Source organism: Xyrauchen texanus, chromosome 29, assembly GCF_025860055.1.
Source record: "Xyrauchen texanus isolate HMW12.3.18 chromosome 29, RBS_HiC_50CHRs, whole genome shotgun sequence".
NCBI classification, from domain to species: Eukaryota; Metazoa; Chordata; class Actinopteri; order Cypriniformes; family Catostomidae; genus Xyrauchen; species Xyrauchen texanus.
Window position 1 is genome coordinate 31,018,612 of NC_068304.1, and position 14,546 is coordinate 31,033,157.

General features: G+C 41.0%; 1 protein-coding gene across 2 annotated transcripts in view; it reads left to right on the forward strand.

Moving 5' to 3' along the window:
• The window catches only part of LOC127623143 (leucine-rich repeat and fibronectin type III domain-containing protein 1-like protein), a 218,135-nt gene that overhangs the window by 189,056 nt on the left and 14,533 nt on the right, over positions 1 to 14,546 (forward strand). For both annotated transcript variants that reach the window (XM_052097414.1, XM_052097415.1), the window contains exon 3: positions 10,545 to 11,921. In XM_052097414.1, coding sequence (XP_051953374.1) covers positions 10,545 to 11,921 — 1,377 coding nt within the window. The remainder of the gene's footprint in view (positions 1 to 10,544; positions 11,922 to 14,546) is intronic.

A 14,546-nucleotide genomic window follows, 5' to 3' on the forward strand; every position in this document is an offset into this window, starting at 1 on the left:
AAACTTACCTCAAACGTACTTCTCTGGTCTCATATGAATGTAGTAACACATCATAAGAAAATGTTTCATTGCCGTTCAAATGCACTTTGGATCGCATCATTAATATGTACCTCAACCTGATTACTTTACTGGAATTGATCTAGTCATCTTTGGACTAAGCAATCACATGAATGTGAAAACAGTCTCTCTTTCTATTTATATCTCTGATTTTCATTCAAACACATCACCGATCAAAATAAGTGTTTACTAGCTTCTGTGACCTTGTGTGAGGCCTACGAGTTCAATTGAGGTGAGTGTTGTGGTTTGGAGGCACTACTGCTCCATTCTGAAGCTGTTTTAATGTGAGACATGAGAGTATTTCAAGTGTTGTGTACTTTATGCCTTTGTTGTGGCTTTAGATAGAGGTACCCTAAAGATTTAGAAAGTTCTGCTCAACCTCCACGTTAGCATGGATAACCAGGCCACACAGTGAGGTGGGCAGTTATAAAGTTACCGACTACGCCACCCCGGGGCCTCTTTCCCGGGGAAATGCCCTTCACCCTAGAGCAAGGCTCACAGGTTCGCTATAACAGAGTTGGGTATCAGACTTGGTTGAGTATAAAACAATAGAAAACTTTATTTTCACATCAATGCAAAGTATTAAATTTTATTTAACAACAACACCAATAAATTGGAAGAATCCACATAAAATAACACACGGACACTCACTTCAGAATTTGGGTGCTGGCTCTCCTTGACAGAAATGACACAGCAATCATACGTGCACACTCACATCACACCTCACTGTGAGCACAGCATTCAGGCAAAAGAACCCACCACCACAATCGGGAAGAGACGCTTATCCTTCTGCCACTGGCTGCCCCAATTCTGAAGGAAGACAGAAATAAGACAAAGTAACACGAAACACACACACAAGCTAAACCAATTATATATAAAAACATTAACCACAATGACAAGTAAATCGAAGACACAATTTTAAAAGAGTTCACCACATCAGTTCGGCTCATCAAATCGAGGTGCAGCGTCTGGTCACCCCGACATCTATTTCTATGACGGACAGAAATGGGCAAAAAAAAGCATTAAACAAAAAGGAAACACGTTCAATGGGCCGCTCTTAGGTTGACCACACATAAGAAATAAACAAGGAAAATTATCACAGACAAAATATATACATGAATAACATACTCAGCATAATTCAAATCAAAAAGAAAATATAAATTTCACAACAATCAACTCACAGGAAAATCAAAATAATATTTAAAGAAAACAACTTGCAGAACAGAATGATAACAGTTAGGTGGCTGATCTAATAGTTGGGCGCCACTAAAGGCTTTTAACTCAAATTACCCACGACCCATAATCAACGGTCCAGCTGATCGAGTGGTTTGGACGCCATGAACACGAACGATGGAAGAGGGACCAGGCACAGTGCGTCTACACGCCACGCGAGCCGAAACGGAGTTAATGGCGATCGTTTGTAGATTCCATAGAGCAGACAAACTCGTATGGTCCTGTCTCCCTCGAACTAGAATATAAATCACGATGACGAGTCCGATGATGTCGAAACAGGTAGCAGAAACAAAGCAGACAACAAGAGGAACATCCGCACAGAGATTTAAATGAAGCCCAGAGCCCACTGTAACGTCCCTTGCACGTTGGCCCGCACCTTAAATATAAAATATAACACAATATGAATTTGGCCAGCCTAGCTAGTAGCGATCATATGGTTATCAACTCCGTTAAAACATACCTGTAGTGCGATTCAAACCGCACCAAAACTGCTGCGCATTAAGCACCATCCATGAAACAGATCAAATTAAAGGCATCCCACAAAGCTCCTCCCTTTAACAAACAAAAAACCAATGGAATCCCTGTGAGACAACCCAACGAACAAGCCACGCTACAGTCACTGCCATCAGCTCTTACCTTGCAAACATTCACGCGTCCCGCCGGAAACACGGTGACTCGCTCAATGACGCAGAGAGAACGCATACCCGTAGCGACACCCTTATATGTCACCGAAGGAATCCAATTAAAGGGCACTCCCCCTCACATTAAGTAACCCCGACAGAAGTAAACAGTACTGCTACACCTTGATGATTTGCAGTGTGTCCTCATTGCCTCCATCCTCTGGCAAAAATGCACACGTCCTAGAGAGCAGTTCAACTCCTGTGGAAAGCCACCACCACAAGAACAACAACAGAGACAGCATTGACATAAAAGTCACAAACATATCACTCCTTCATTCCTCTTACTAACATGTATGATTGCATGCTGTAGCAATGCTGAATATTTTTATAACTACATTCAGATAATTTAATTTGCTAGGTTAGCATCACTCCAAAAAAACACAAATAAAAATTTAAATACACAGAGGAAAAACACAATATTTAAAATAAGGTACAATTTGATACAATAATGTAATATTGTTTTTGCATGTTTATGTTTTGTTTTTATTTATTTAAAAAATGTAATTGACATGGTAATGGTTTCCACTACAAATACCATTACAAGTATAGCATGTTTTGGGCCAAACTTTTCAGTTCACTGTTCTATTTTCATAGAACAGTCATTGATGTCTTTGACAGACATTTCCACTAAAGTGCATATTGTGTGTGTGTGTGTTACACCAGCCAATTTGAATCAATGCGAGTAGAGGTATGGGGATAGAGGGTTAGCTTGAAGGGGGTGATGATGATGATGATGAGGTAATTACTAGTGCTAATACCATTTAACATTTTGGCATTGTGAGCGTATTAACATGACTGCGACTCCTCACGCCACCACCTCAATCCTATTACCGTCATCTCCTGTGTTTGACAGTCTCAGTCATATGTCGTCGGAGGCCACGAGGGCTTAGTGCATGCAAGGTGCAGGCTGAGCGATGGCGGATGGCGAGCTTAAGACAGGGAAGGACAGAGAGAGGGTGTTTGCCTGTTTGTGAAATCGAAGTGACATACAGGACCTGGCAGCAATGGAAGCGATAACTGCGAGGGAAGGCAGCACTAATTGATCTGTCAAGCGCGTATCCACTGAATGCATGTCACAGAGTGCTTGTGTCACAGCAACTCCCCTGTCGATCTCGCAACCTGTTTGTTTTGGGCTAGAAAAGAGGAAAAAAGGCTATTCTTGGTTTTGTTATAGAGTGCACTAGTGTTTTGAGAAAGAGATGTGTGGTCAAATTCTTTATTTTAACTAATTTTAGAGGTGACTGAAAGTTGTAGAAGTGTAAATTGCCCAAAGGAAAATGTTATTGCTCTTTCATAGCTCAGAAGCATCGGTGGAGTTATATTTCTATAAAGTACTAACTTTGTTCAGATGTTTCTCCTCTTACTTATAATGACTAAATTAAATATAGACAGAATGCATATATCTCATTGCTGTCAATAAGAAACAACTGAGAATTTATACATCTCAAAAGTGATTATATATGTATGTGTGTGTGTATGTATATATATATATATATATATATATATATATATATATATATATATATATATTACAGTATAATCTACACTTACATCAGTTATTATTTATAGGTAGTAATTATTTATGAAGTTTATTGTGTTTTACATGATCTTCTTATAATTAAAATTTGAGTTACAATTCTGCATCCTGTTTGCTACCTCAATTTAAATTCAGGAATTAATCTGGAATTTTAAAAGCATTCTCAACTCCATTCTGAATGGTAAACAACCTTGCTACATAATTGGACATCTTGAGTTACAGGTGGTGTTGAGCTGCAATGGAGTGTTTTTGTGTTTATGTCTTTTCGGCGAGAGGGGACTTTATAGGCTTTTAAATATATCATAAACATTATGGATTTCCAATGCAAGTGAATACTCAGCAAAGCCATACGCATGCTGTAAAATGTGAGAACTGACCTGTAAATTTTGCTACAGGAGGAATAAATCACTGTGTAATGTATGGCCTAGTTTATGCCAAAGTAATTCACCAGGACTCAAAAACGTCATGGTCACTGATGTAACCTCCATTCCCTGATGGAGAGAACGAGACGTTTTGTCGATGAGTTGACACTAGGGGTTCACTCTTGGGAGCCCAGACATCTCTGATCTTTGAGAAAAGGCCAGTGAGCATTGCTGTGTGGAATTTGCATGCAACTCCCCCAGACATACAGGTAAAAAAACCTTTTATTGGAGTTTCCACATTGGATACATACTGTATGAGTGTTAAAAGGACATCGCTGTTTCTATAGTGAATGACTCTTGTGCACTGGCTACCGCGAAATAGGGAGGAATACCCCCGCTTGGACGTCTATTTTCCACTGAGAAAGCTGACAGCATCTCTGCTTGGGTGTGGCAACAGGTGATCACACACGCTCTCTCTCTATCTCTCCCTCTATCTCTCACACACACACACATCCGTCTATCCTTGTTTATCAAATTACTTGTTAGAAACAGCACAAGCAATGATACTATTTCTGAAGTGACATTTTTGAATTACTAATGAAGGCTTGGATGTATCATTTGTTTTGAACCAGCAACGGCAGATTTTGATCCGTCACGTAAGAAAGTAGTTCCATGCACAAATGCATTTTTATGACTCTGCTAGGTTTTTCCTAATTTTTTTAAAATTGACTTGTTCATTGAACTGTTGTATATAAGCAATATCACAGTCACAATCGTGTTATATGGCCCAACATCAGCACTGCTGTGATTACCTACGGCACTCGGCCTGCAGCCTTGTGCCTGCGGCCGAATAACAGCTGTGCTGATGTAGGGCCATATCGCACTCTTGCTCATGTGATATTTCTTAAATATATATATATATATATATATATATATATATATATATATATATATATATATATATATATATATATATATATATTTATACATACACTACACAGTAGGAGGAATTTTACTGAAACCACTGTTAAAATACTGGAGCAAACATGAGGTACAAACATCTGCACATTAACACACCCATTGGTGAATTATTCGCCTTTCATTTTTAATGTGCATTATGTGATCGCCGTGAGGAGTAATGCATGCAAGAGTGGATACCCTATGTTTAATGTAAACCACAGGATAATTGCTTGGTGTGCATTTACACAACCCATTCTCTTTTATAACCCCAACACCCTGCGATTATTCAACACACAAATGGTCAAAGTACACCTTGATGCGACAATATCAGAACCGCCCATCTGTGCACATTAAAATCATGGATGGTTGGCCATTATGTGCGACTAGCACACAAAGCTTTATTGGCCAGAAATTGATCAGAGAGATGGGGAGGGAATAGTCAGCTGTGTATGGCAATAATTACAGGCTACCATGTTAATGTCACCTCTGTTATCAGAAAAGCCACTGGACTGGTTAAAGATCCCATGGAATCAAAATTGGATCGGTTTAATCCATGTCTTTTTGCCATGTGCTACTGTACTCCTAAAAGTTGACAAAATAAAATTTTAGCAGATATAATGTATATACATTTAAAACTAAAGTGAGTAATTTTTGCACCACTAGTGTCACCAAACTGAATTGCAAAATTTCTGTGACAATAGTTCAGCTATTGTCATAAAAGTGTCCAACACCTTTAAGTGAATCGGTTAGTTTGGAAGGTTCATGTAAATGAACAGGTTAATACAAACAGTTTACTGATTCACTTAGATGTTGCATCGGGAAGTCCAATTCATTAATCAATCGGTTCATTCAGATGGTTCATGTTCAGTAAATGAACCGGGTAAAAACAATAAAAAAGATTTGTAGATTCACTTGAGCGCAGAAGTCACTTGTTTTTTTAGTTGCATATAAATGTTTTTGTGATCAGTGTTTAATTCTGTATAAGTTGCACTTAGTGGTTTAAAGTTTAAATTGAATTCTTGTAATTATGCTCAATTTAATTAAGCCGGTGTGCATACGCTCTTTGAAAAAAATGCTTTTGACTTTCAGAGCGCTGAGGGTAATCTGCCTGATGCATCTGCTGTATGACCCCCTTTTTTAATGTCACCCTAACTGAGATCTGCATTTTGTTTGTGCCAGATAAATGTAGTTAGCTAATTTTGTTAGTAGCTTTAAGTATTTAAGTAACTACCTTTGAAAAGGGGTAGCTTGAATGTAGTTGAATTATTTAAAATTAAGAGTAGCTTGTAGCCTGTGAAGCTACAGTTTCAAAGTAGGTTCCTCAACACTGATGGCTTTTTATAGAGCAAAAGGGATGGTCCCTTCGATATGGCCTGCTTTAACTTCCTGTTTCAACAGGAAATGCATCAACAAATGACAGAAAATTGTTATCATTCATCCATTTCATTGGGTCTTTGACAAGTATTCTCTGCAGTAGTACGCTAACAAAGTGGAAACTGATCAATATCCTTGGGAAGCTCTGAGTGAAAACAGCTAGCCTCCTTTCAGAGACGCAGTTAGCTGGGATGAGGGGGTGATCAGTTCTAGTTTTGTTTAAATACTAGGGTTGACAAAAAAATATATTCTGTTTCAAAGAGCAATTCTTGAGCCATATTATTTTAAAATCGTGATTTTATTTAATAAATGCATCTTAATGCTACAATGATTAATATATAAATATTGGATGCTATATTTGTGCGGAGTTACACATTAACAGGCTTTCTCTCTGAGAAGTTTTGTCTCTTTAATTCTTTATGTTTAGTCCATTAATGCACCGCTGCTACTGCCATCAAAGTGCTTTTTGTTCACTGTCAGATGTCAAAATCCTCTGCTGTGATCAATGTTCCTGTTATGCATAATCCTAAAGTTTATTTGAGAGGTGTTTTGGAGAGTATTTGTCAGAAGTCATTCTACAGATTCTGTCTGACACTGATTTAATAAATAGTTTAGCTGTAATAAGGCTTATCAAACTGTTAAATGCCATAAACTACATGTTGCACCCCCGCAATATTTATAATCTAACAGCCAGGGTATTCATGTGCAGTAGCGGGCAATTTTGCACATTTACCCACCACTGTCAACATGAAATGCTGCTAGACTCAAAGACACGTACTTGAGGAAACATACCTGATTATATTTTGAAGAACAGACAAAAGACATGCTGATGATGCACGTGTCTGATTTGCTTTTTTGTTGAGAAGTTATTTTGCTCTTTGGAACCAATGCGGACAGTGCCATCTTGCCTTGCAAAACAAGCTCAAATGGTGTTCTCACTTTTCTTCTATAAGTGATTTATATAATTGTGGGTACATTTGGCATTTCAAAAAGTTAAGGAAAAAAAAACGTTCACTAACAAAAATTATTTCCAGTATGTTATTGGAAACATATTACATTTTATTAATTCAGTGCTTTCCAAACATAAGTTACTTCCTTTTTTTTACTTTTAATGAAAAAACTATATATTTATAGTATCGTTTGTCAACTCTGTTACAGATAAATTAGGCAATGTATAGAAATATCACCGAGACTGTGACAGTCCCCCCAGGGACGTCTTTTTGCGTACTCAGAAGAGTTAACATGATGGAGATGGAACCGATCAATGAGGGCATGGTCTAGAATGTCCTGAGCCAGGACCCAGCATCTCTCCTCAGGCTGAACCCCTCTGCCCCTGTGTCTGACATTAAGCAACCAGTTGACAGAATAAACCGTAGCACCCTCCACCAGGTGAGGTGGGGGTGGGATGGGTACGGAACGGAGACGACTTGACCGGACGACTGGTTTAACATGGGAAACATGGAACACTGGGTGGACACGACTAAGGAAAGGAGGCAATTTGAGACAGAAAGCCACAGGGCTAATGACCTTAGTGATGGGAAAGGGCCTGTTGATTTTGGGCCCCAGTCTATGAGAGGGGAGTCAGAGCGGAATGTTTTTAGTAGATAACCAAACCTTCTGTCCACAGACGTAAGCTGACATGTTTAGACCGGTGGCGATCTGATGACTTCATTATACCTGCACCAGTCCGGAGAAGGGCTTCTCTGGCTATTCGCTAGGTGCAATGACACCATTGGATGAAGGCATGTTCTTGGGCAGAGAACAGAGGGGGCTAGTATCCTAGGCAACACTGGAAAGGCGATAGCCTAATAGACGATGATGGAGAGGATTGTGGGCATCAACCCAGGCCAAATGAGACCTGAGCGCTGGGTTCTTGGGCAGGGAACAGAGGGTGCTGGTAACCTTGGCGATGATAGAGAGGAATTGTGGGCATACTCGACCCAGGCCAAATGAGAGCTCCAAGAAGATGTATTACAGGAAGCGATGTAACGGAGTGTCTTTTCAAGCTCTTGGTTCACCCGCTCTGCCTGCCCATTTGTCTGGAAATGGAACCCAGAGGACAGACGTAGAGTAGCCCTCAGCTGTTGGCAGAATACTACCTGTATTATAAACCTGAACGAATATTCAAAGTGCCCCCTATGGGTGTTAAATGCTGTCTTCCACTCATCCCCCTTCCTGATCCATATAAGGTGATTAATCAGGTCCAACTTCATAAACCCCTTAAACGCCCCCTGCAAGAGTACAAAAGCTGAAGAAATCAACGGTAAAGGATCAAGATTATTCACCATGATATAATTTAGCCCTTGATAATCTTTACAGGGTCTAAGCGAGCTGTCCTTCTTCCCCATGAAGAAAACCCCCACCCCTGCAGTGTTTGTGCCATAGCATTTTGGCAATGGCTAAAGTGTGTAATTTCTGTGTCACTAGCATCACCAAACAAAATTGCAAATATAAACATTGTTTTAAAATAACTTTTATGAATACTCCCTTTGTCTGCCATCAGTCATGCAAAAATTAAGAACCCCAGTCCTTTGCATCGCAGATGCAACATGCTAGCTCTATCAGTTGAGCTCCTGCACAACTTGATTATTCTGAAGCAAGCTTGTAAATGTAGTTTATGTATTGCCAACATCATGCAATATAGTAAAAGTATTTAGCTTATTTAGCATTGTGTGAGGGTGAAAAAATATTTTCCTCAAATAAAGACAGTAGTGTTTATGAACAGATAATCTGCAGTTTTACATATGATTTATATGAAAGTTAATTTGCACCATGACAAATTCCTTGTTTTTTTACTTGGCGAATAAATGAAATGAAAAAATAAATTTAATTTATGTCGCACCTCTAGTGTTCATTTCACCAAGAAAGTGCCACGATACATACAGTGAGCCACATATAATTTTTGAAAAATGTAGGAATAGTGATGTTATACTCTGAGACTTGTTTCACCTTTGATTGTTTCATCTTTCTATATATGGGTGGGCAATTGCATAGACTCTTTGAAGTGCTTTGTGTATACGTGCCATCAGCCTCTACAATCCGATGCTATGTTTACAAATTAGAGTGAGAGACTGCTTTCTCTTTGCCATACCTTAGTGCTGTACTTAGTTAGTTGTCTGGATAATGGCTCTCTCTTGAGGGTTTCCATGTCTCTGTTTTCCGTGTGTAATGGAATGAGGGGGCTTATTCTCGCCTGAATGCATCGCACCGGAACACCATCTCTCAGTCAGGCACTCCTCTGTTTCTGGGTCCCAATCTTGCCAATTGACCGAGACTGAAAAGCAATGTTTCCCCCTACTGTTTGAGTGGGGTAAAATACTCATGGTGGTGATGGTTTTACTAGATCTCTTTGCAGAATACCCTTTCATCTCCCCAGCCTGAACTTTTTTATATTCAGCATAGCTTTGCTGGCAGTGAAAATAATTACATTTATGTGCTTTTACATAAAAGTTATTAAAATGGAATGGTATGCACAACCAATAAACAACGATCCATGAATCAGATTTTAACATTAATGCGAAAGCAATGACATAGAATAATAATTCATATTCTCACAGCTTTTTTTATCACCTTGCAGTCCCACATGGGGAGATGTGGGTGTCAAATATCCTGACTTTCGCATGGTGGAGGGCTAATAAAATCAGCAAGCTGCCGAAGGAGGTGTCCTTCAGCTCTCTCTCTCTTTCATTCATTTCTTTCTGGATCTATAGCTGCCGACCCCCACACCCCCTTCTCATCTCTTCCATCCTGCTCTCTCTTTTTCTCCATCTACAGATTCTGCATATGTTATGGAAGGCAGCGGCATTAACACATCCAGACTGTGGCATAAATAACCAATTTTGGAGTCTCGCAGTGAGCCTGCGCCAGCACTAGATTCATCATCTCTGTCCAAGCATTAAAACTGCCTATGTTTTAAACATAAAAGAGCTAGAATATTCCTAGATAATATCGTGTCCTACATGATATGCCTGATTGTAACCACAGATGTGGAAATTGCTTTCAGTGTGGAAAATGAGAGAATTTTTAATTTGCTTTTAATACCTTGAGTATGGAAATTCACACAAGTGCATATGTATGTTTAGTTGGGCATTTGCAAATGGTTGTAGGTATAATACAGTATACAACATCTCCTCAATTTTCACTGATTTATACATGTGTATGTTTTAATGTATCTGACAATCCTGTTCCCTTAACCACGCCTGTGGATATGAAAGCGTGACACTTATGTAACTCATTTCTTTTTGTTGTGTGTGTGTGCATTAGGGTGTATGAGATTAATAGACAGAAGATATAGCCAGCATGTGAGCTAAACTGTTTTCATTTGTGCTCTGATTGTTGCAGGAGTGTACCCATGGAAAGGCTGCTTCTGTGCCTAGCTCTGTTTTCCTTGCCTTCCTATGCCATGCTGTGCCCCAAGCGCTGTACCTGCCAGAATTTGCTTCCCTCATACACCGTGCTGTGTGCCAAAACCGGCCTGCTCTTCATACCACCCAATATCGACCGCCAGACTGCTGAACTGCGACTGATGGACAACTTCATAACGACTCTGCATCATAAAGACTTTGCTAACATGAGCAGTCTCATACACCTCACGCTCTCCCGAAATACTATCAGCCAGATTAGACCATATGCCTTCGCTGACCTGCAGGATCTACATGCACTGCATCTTGATGCTAACCGGCTAACAATCCTGGATGACACTCACCTGCAGGGTCTGGTTAATCTACGCCACCTAATACTCGCCAACAACCAGCTTCATAGCATCTCATATGGGGCCTTCCAGGACTTCTTAGAGACTCTTGAGGATCTTGATCTGTCTTATAACAATCTGATGGATGTACCATGGGATACTATAGCCATGTTAGCTAGCGTTAATACCCTGAGTCTGGATCACAATCTTATTGAGTTTGTGCCTGAAGGGATATTTTCGAATCTTCACAAACTGGCCAGACTTGATATGACGTCCAACAAACTGAAGAAGATCCCCCCAGACCCTCTCTTTCTACGTATCCCTGTCTATGCTAAATTGAAAGGCTCGCCATTGACTGCATTAGTGCTTAGTTTTGGTGGAAACCCGCTGCATTGCAACTGTGAGCTGGTTTGGCTCCGACGCCTCACTAGGGAAGATGATCTGGAGACTTGCGCTTCACCTCAAGAACTAGCTGGAAAGTACTTCTGGACCATTAGAGAGGAAGAGTTTGTGTGTGAGCCACCCATGATCACCCGTCACACTTCTAAGATGTTTGTCATGGAAGGTCAAGAGGTCAGTCTGCGATGTCGCTCTGTTGGAGACCCTGAACCAACCGTCCACTGGGTTAGTCCTGATGGAAAGCTGATCGGTAACACCTCGCGCACCATATGTTATGAAAACGGCTCTCTTGATATCTTAACAGCTACGGTGAAAGACTCAGGTGTGTTTACATGTATAGCTTCGAATGCTGCGGGTGAGGCCACAGCTCCAGTGGAATTAGTAGTTAACCCCTCACCACATTATAATCCCAAAATGGATGCAGAACCTGGACCCTCGGACATGCCTACTTCCATAAAGTCCAACAGTAGTGGCAGTGGGGGCCAGGCACGAGCAGATCAGAGGGTCATTGTCTCTGAAATCACCTCAACATCAGCAATGATCCGTTGGCCTCCACAGAGCCATATCCCTGGAGTCCGCATGTACCAGATCCAGTACAACAGCTCCACTGATGACATTCTCATATACCGGTGAGTGCTGAACAACATTATGCTCTATTTTTTTTTCATCTTCAGGGATTCGCTTCTTGTACAATATTCATCTGGAGGTGTCAGCAACCTATATTTTTTTTTAGAGACTAGTAGTGACTACTGTGATACTATATTCAAAATCAATAAAATAGAATATTCCCCATAGCATTTCATTCAAATTGTTTCAGACCTTGATATCTACAACAAAGATTTGGAAATTGTTTTATCCTCCCTTTTAAAAATGATCAACAAATCATTTTATTTTACTGTGCTATAACTATGCTTAATTCTATGGTTAGATGCATTGTATTGTTTGCATTTAACATTGTTTTTTCCTGCTAGCAATATCGATTCAGACTCTGACCCAGTGTTTTTGTCCTGACCAACCAGTTGTGGACCACTAGCAAAGGCAACTCACAATTTACGTATATCAAGAATAATAATGATTTCTTGAAAGTCCATTTTACAAGGATATGTTTTTACAATGAGGTTAATTGAAGCAAATTTCTAAAGGCAAAATGTGTAATGTTGATTCCATAAATTTTAAAACTATCTAGTAAACCTCTGAATGGTGCATATGATACTGTCCACTTTTCAAATGGACTATTCCAGCTTTTTAGAGAATTCACTGGATGGTTTATCCCCAAAAATAGGATTTGAATCTGCATAATTCTGCATTAGATAAACAAATTCTGTCTTTGTTCAAAAGGGAAAGTCTGGCATCTGAGACTTGGGCTTTTAATGGCTTATGGTGGAATCCTATTCAGATAGTGGCTGAAACATTGAAATTCCACTGATGAATACAAATGGCCCTAGATGACTGCCAACCCAACAAAAGCACAATAATGTCATGAATGCAATATATGAAATATGGCAATACTAAATATATTTTTTCTGTGGTAATGAAAGGTTCCTTCCCAATGGGCCATCTGTTTTAAGATACATGCTGAAAATGTAAGAAAAGCACTTGAAAGAATTGCATTTGTGTACAGGAAGATTGGTTGCCACGGTTATATTTTCAGTCAGATTATGTCTGATATAATTCAAACTAAATTTTGTGAAGCATAAACCACAAGAAGTTGTACTGACATCCTTTTCTATATGTCACACTGCTTGTTATTTTCTGGAGGAAGACAATAATAACAGAATAGAAATTGAAGTTGCAAGTCAAGTGTTTGCCCCTGTTTCCTGAATGATTATAAAGGAGAAAAAAAAGAGTGATTTTGAAATATGTCTCTCTTTCAAAACAGAAGAGTTTTCTTTGTTATTCATGGAGAGGACAAGCCAGTTGTCTTACAGTACCTATTCTCTTTTTGAGCAGAAGGTCTTTGTAGCGAACACACCCACACAAGATGAGACAGTCACAATGTTGGATGAAAACTGCTTTATTAATAAAAGGCAGTCCAGACAAAAGTACAAACAAGGGGCAAATCCAATGAAGAGTAGTCGTGGGAAGCGTAGGGTCAAAAGCCGGGGAATCAAAGATATAACAAGGGGGAAGATCCAATGAGAGAGGTGAACGATAGCGGGGAAAACAGTTAACAAGTAGGGCGATGAACTAGACGAGACTAGCGGGAACAAAGACAGGGAAACGAGAGGAAAAGGGAGTTGGCAAGCTAAGAGGTAATCAAACAGAGGGGTGGTCAAAACTAGACGAGACTAGCAGGGCAACGATACGGGGAACTAAATACAATAACCAACGGGATTCAAACGGAGGGATAGTGTATTTATAGGGGCGAGTGCAGGTGTAGACAATGACAGGTGACGAGACGAGTGCAGGTGTAACTAATGTGTGGGGACAAGAAGCGCGTGAGTGCAGGTGTAAACAATGTGTGAAGATAGGAAGCGCGTGAGTGCAAGTGGTCATAATGTTCAGGCTGATTGAGGCGAGTAGCGCCAGAGGAGGAGATATTTTACTGAACAAGAGAGCCCGGGAAGCATAGTGGGCGTGAGGGCTCGAGCGAGCAATGCGAGCGTCTGAACTCGAAGGGGCGGAACGAGCGAGTAAGCACAAGGGAGTGCGCGTGTGAGAAGGGAGATAGTGTGCGTGTGTGAGGAAGCGGAGATGGGGCAGAGGAATGGGGTTCGTGACAGTACTCCCCCCTCTGAATAGGACGGCTCCTGACGGCCGCGCTCGGCTGTGAGGAGTGCAAGGGGACAGAACGAGCGTGTGAGCTCGAGGGGACAGAACGAGCGTGTGAGCTCGAGGGGACAGAACGAGCGTGTGAGCTCGCGGGGACCAGAACGAGAGTGTGAGCTCGCGGGGAACAGAACGAGAGTGTGAGCTCGCGGGGAACAGAACGAGAGTGTGAGCTCGTGGGGAACAGAACGAGCGTGTGAGCTCGCGGGGGGCAGAAGGCACAAAAGGGAAATGAAACAGTCCATGGGGGTCAATGGGCAGTTCAAGACAAGGTCAGGGGGAACATAGTGGACAGGCGGGTGGTCGGGAGGTCTAGGGGGCAGCCATAGGGCAGAGACTGGGTCAGGAGGTCTGGAAGGCGACTGGAGGACAGGGACTGGGTCCGGGGGTCTGGAAGGTGACCACCGGACAGGAATAGGGTCCGGAGGCCAGGGAAGAGGCCACAGGACAGGTAGAGGGTCAGGAAGTCCGGGCTGAGCCGTGAA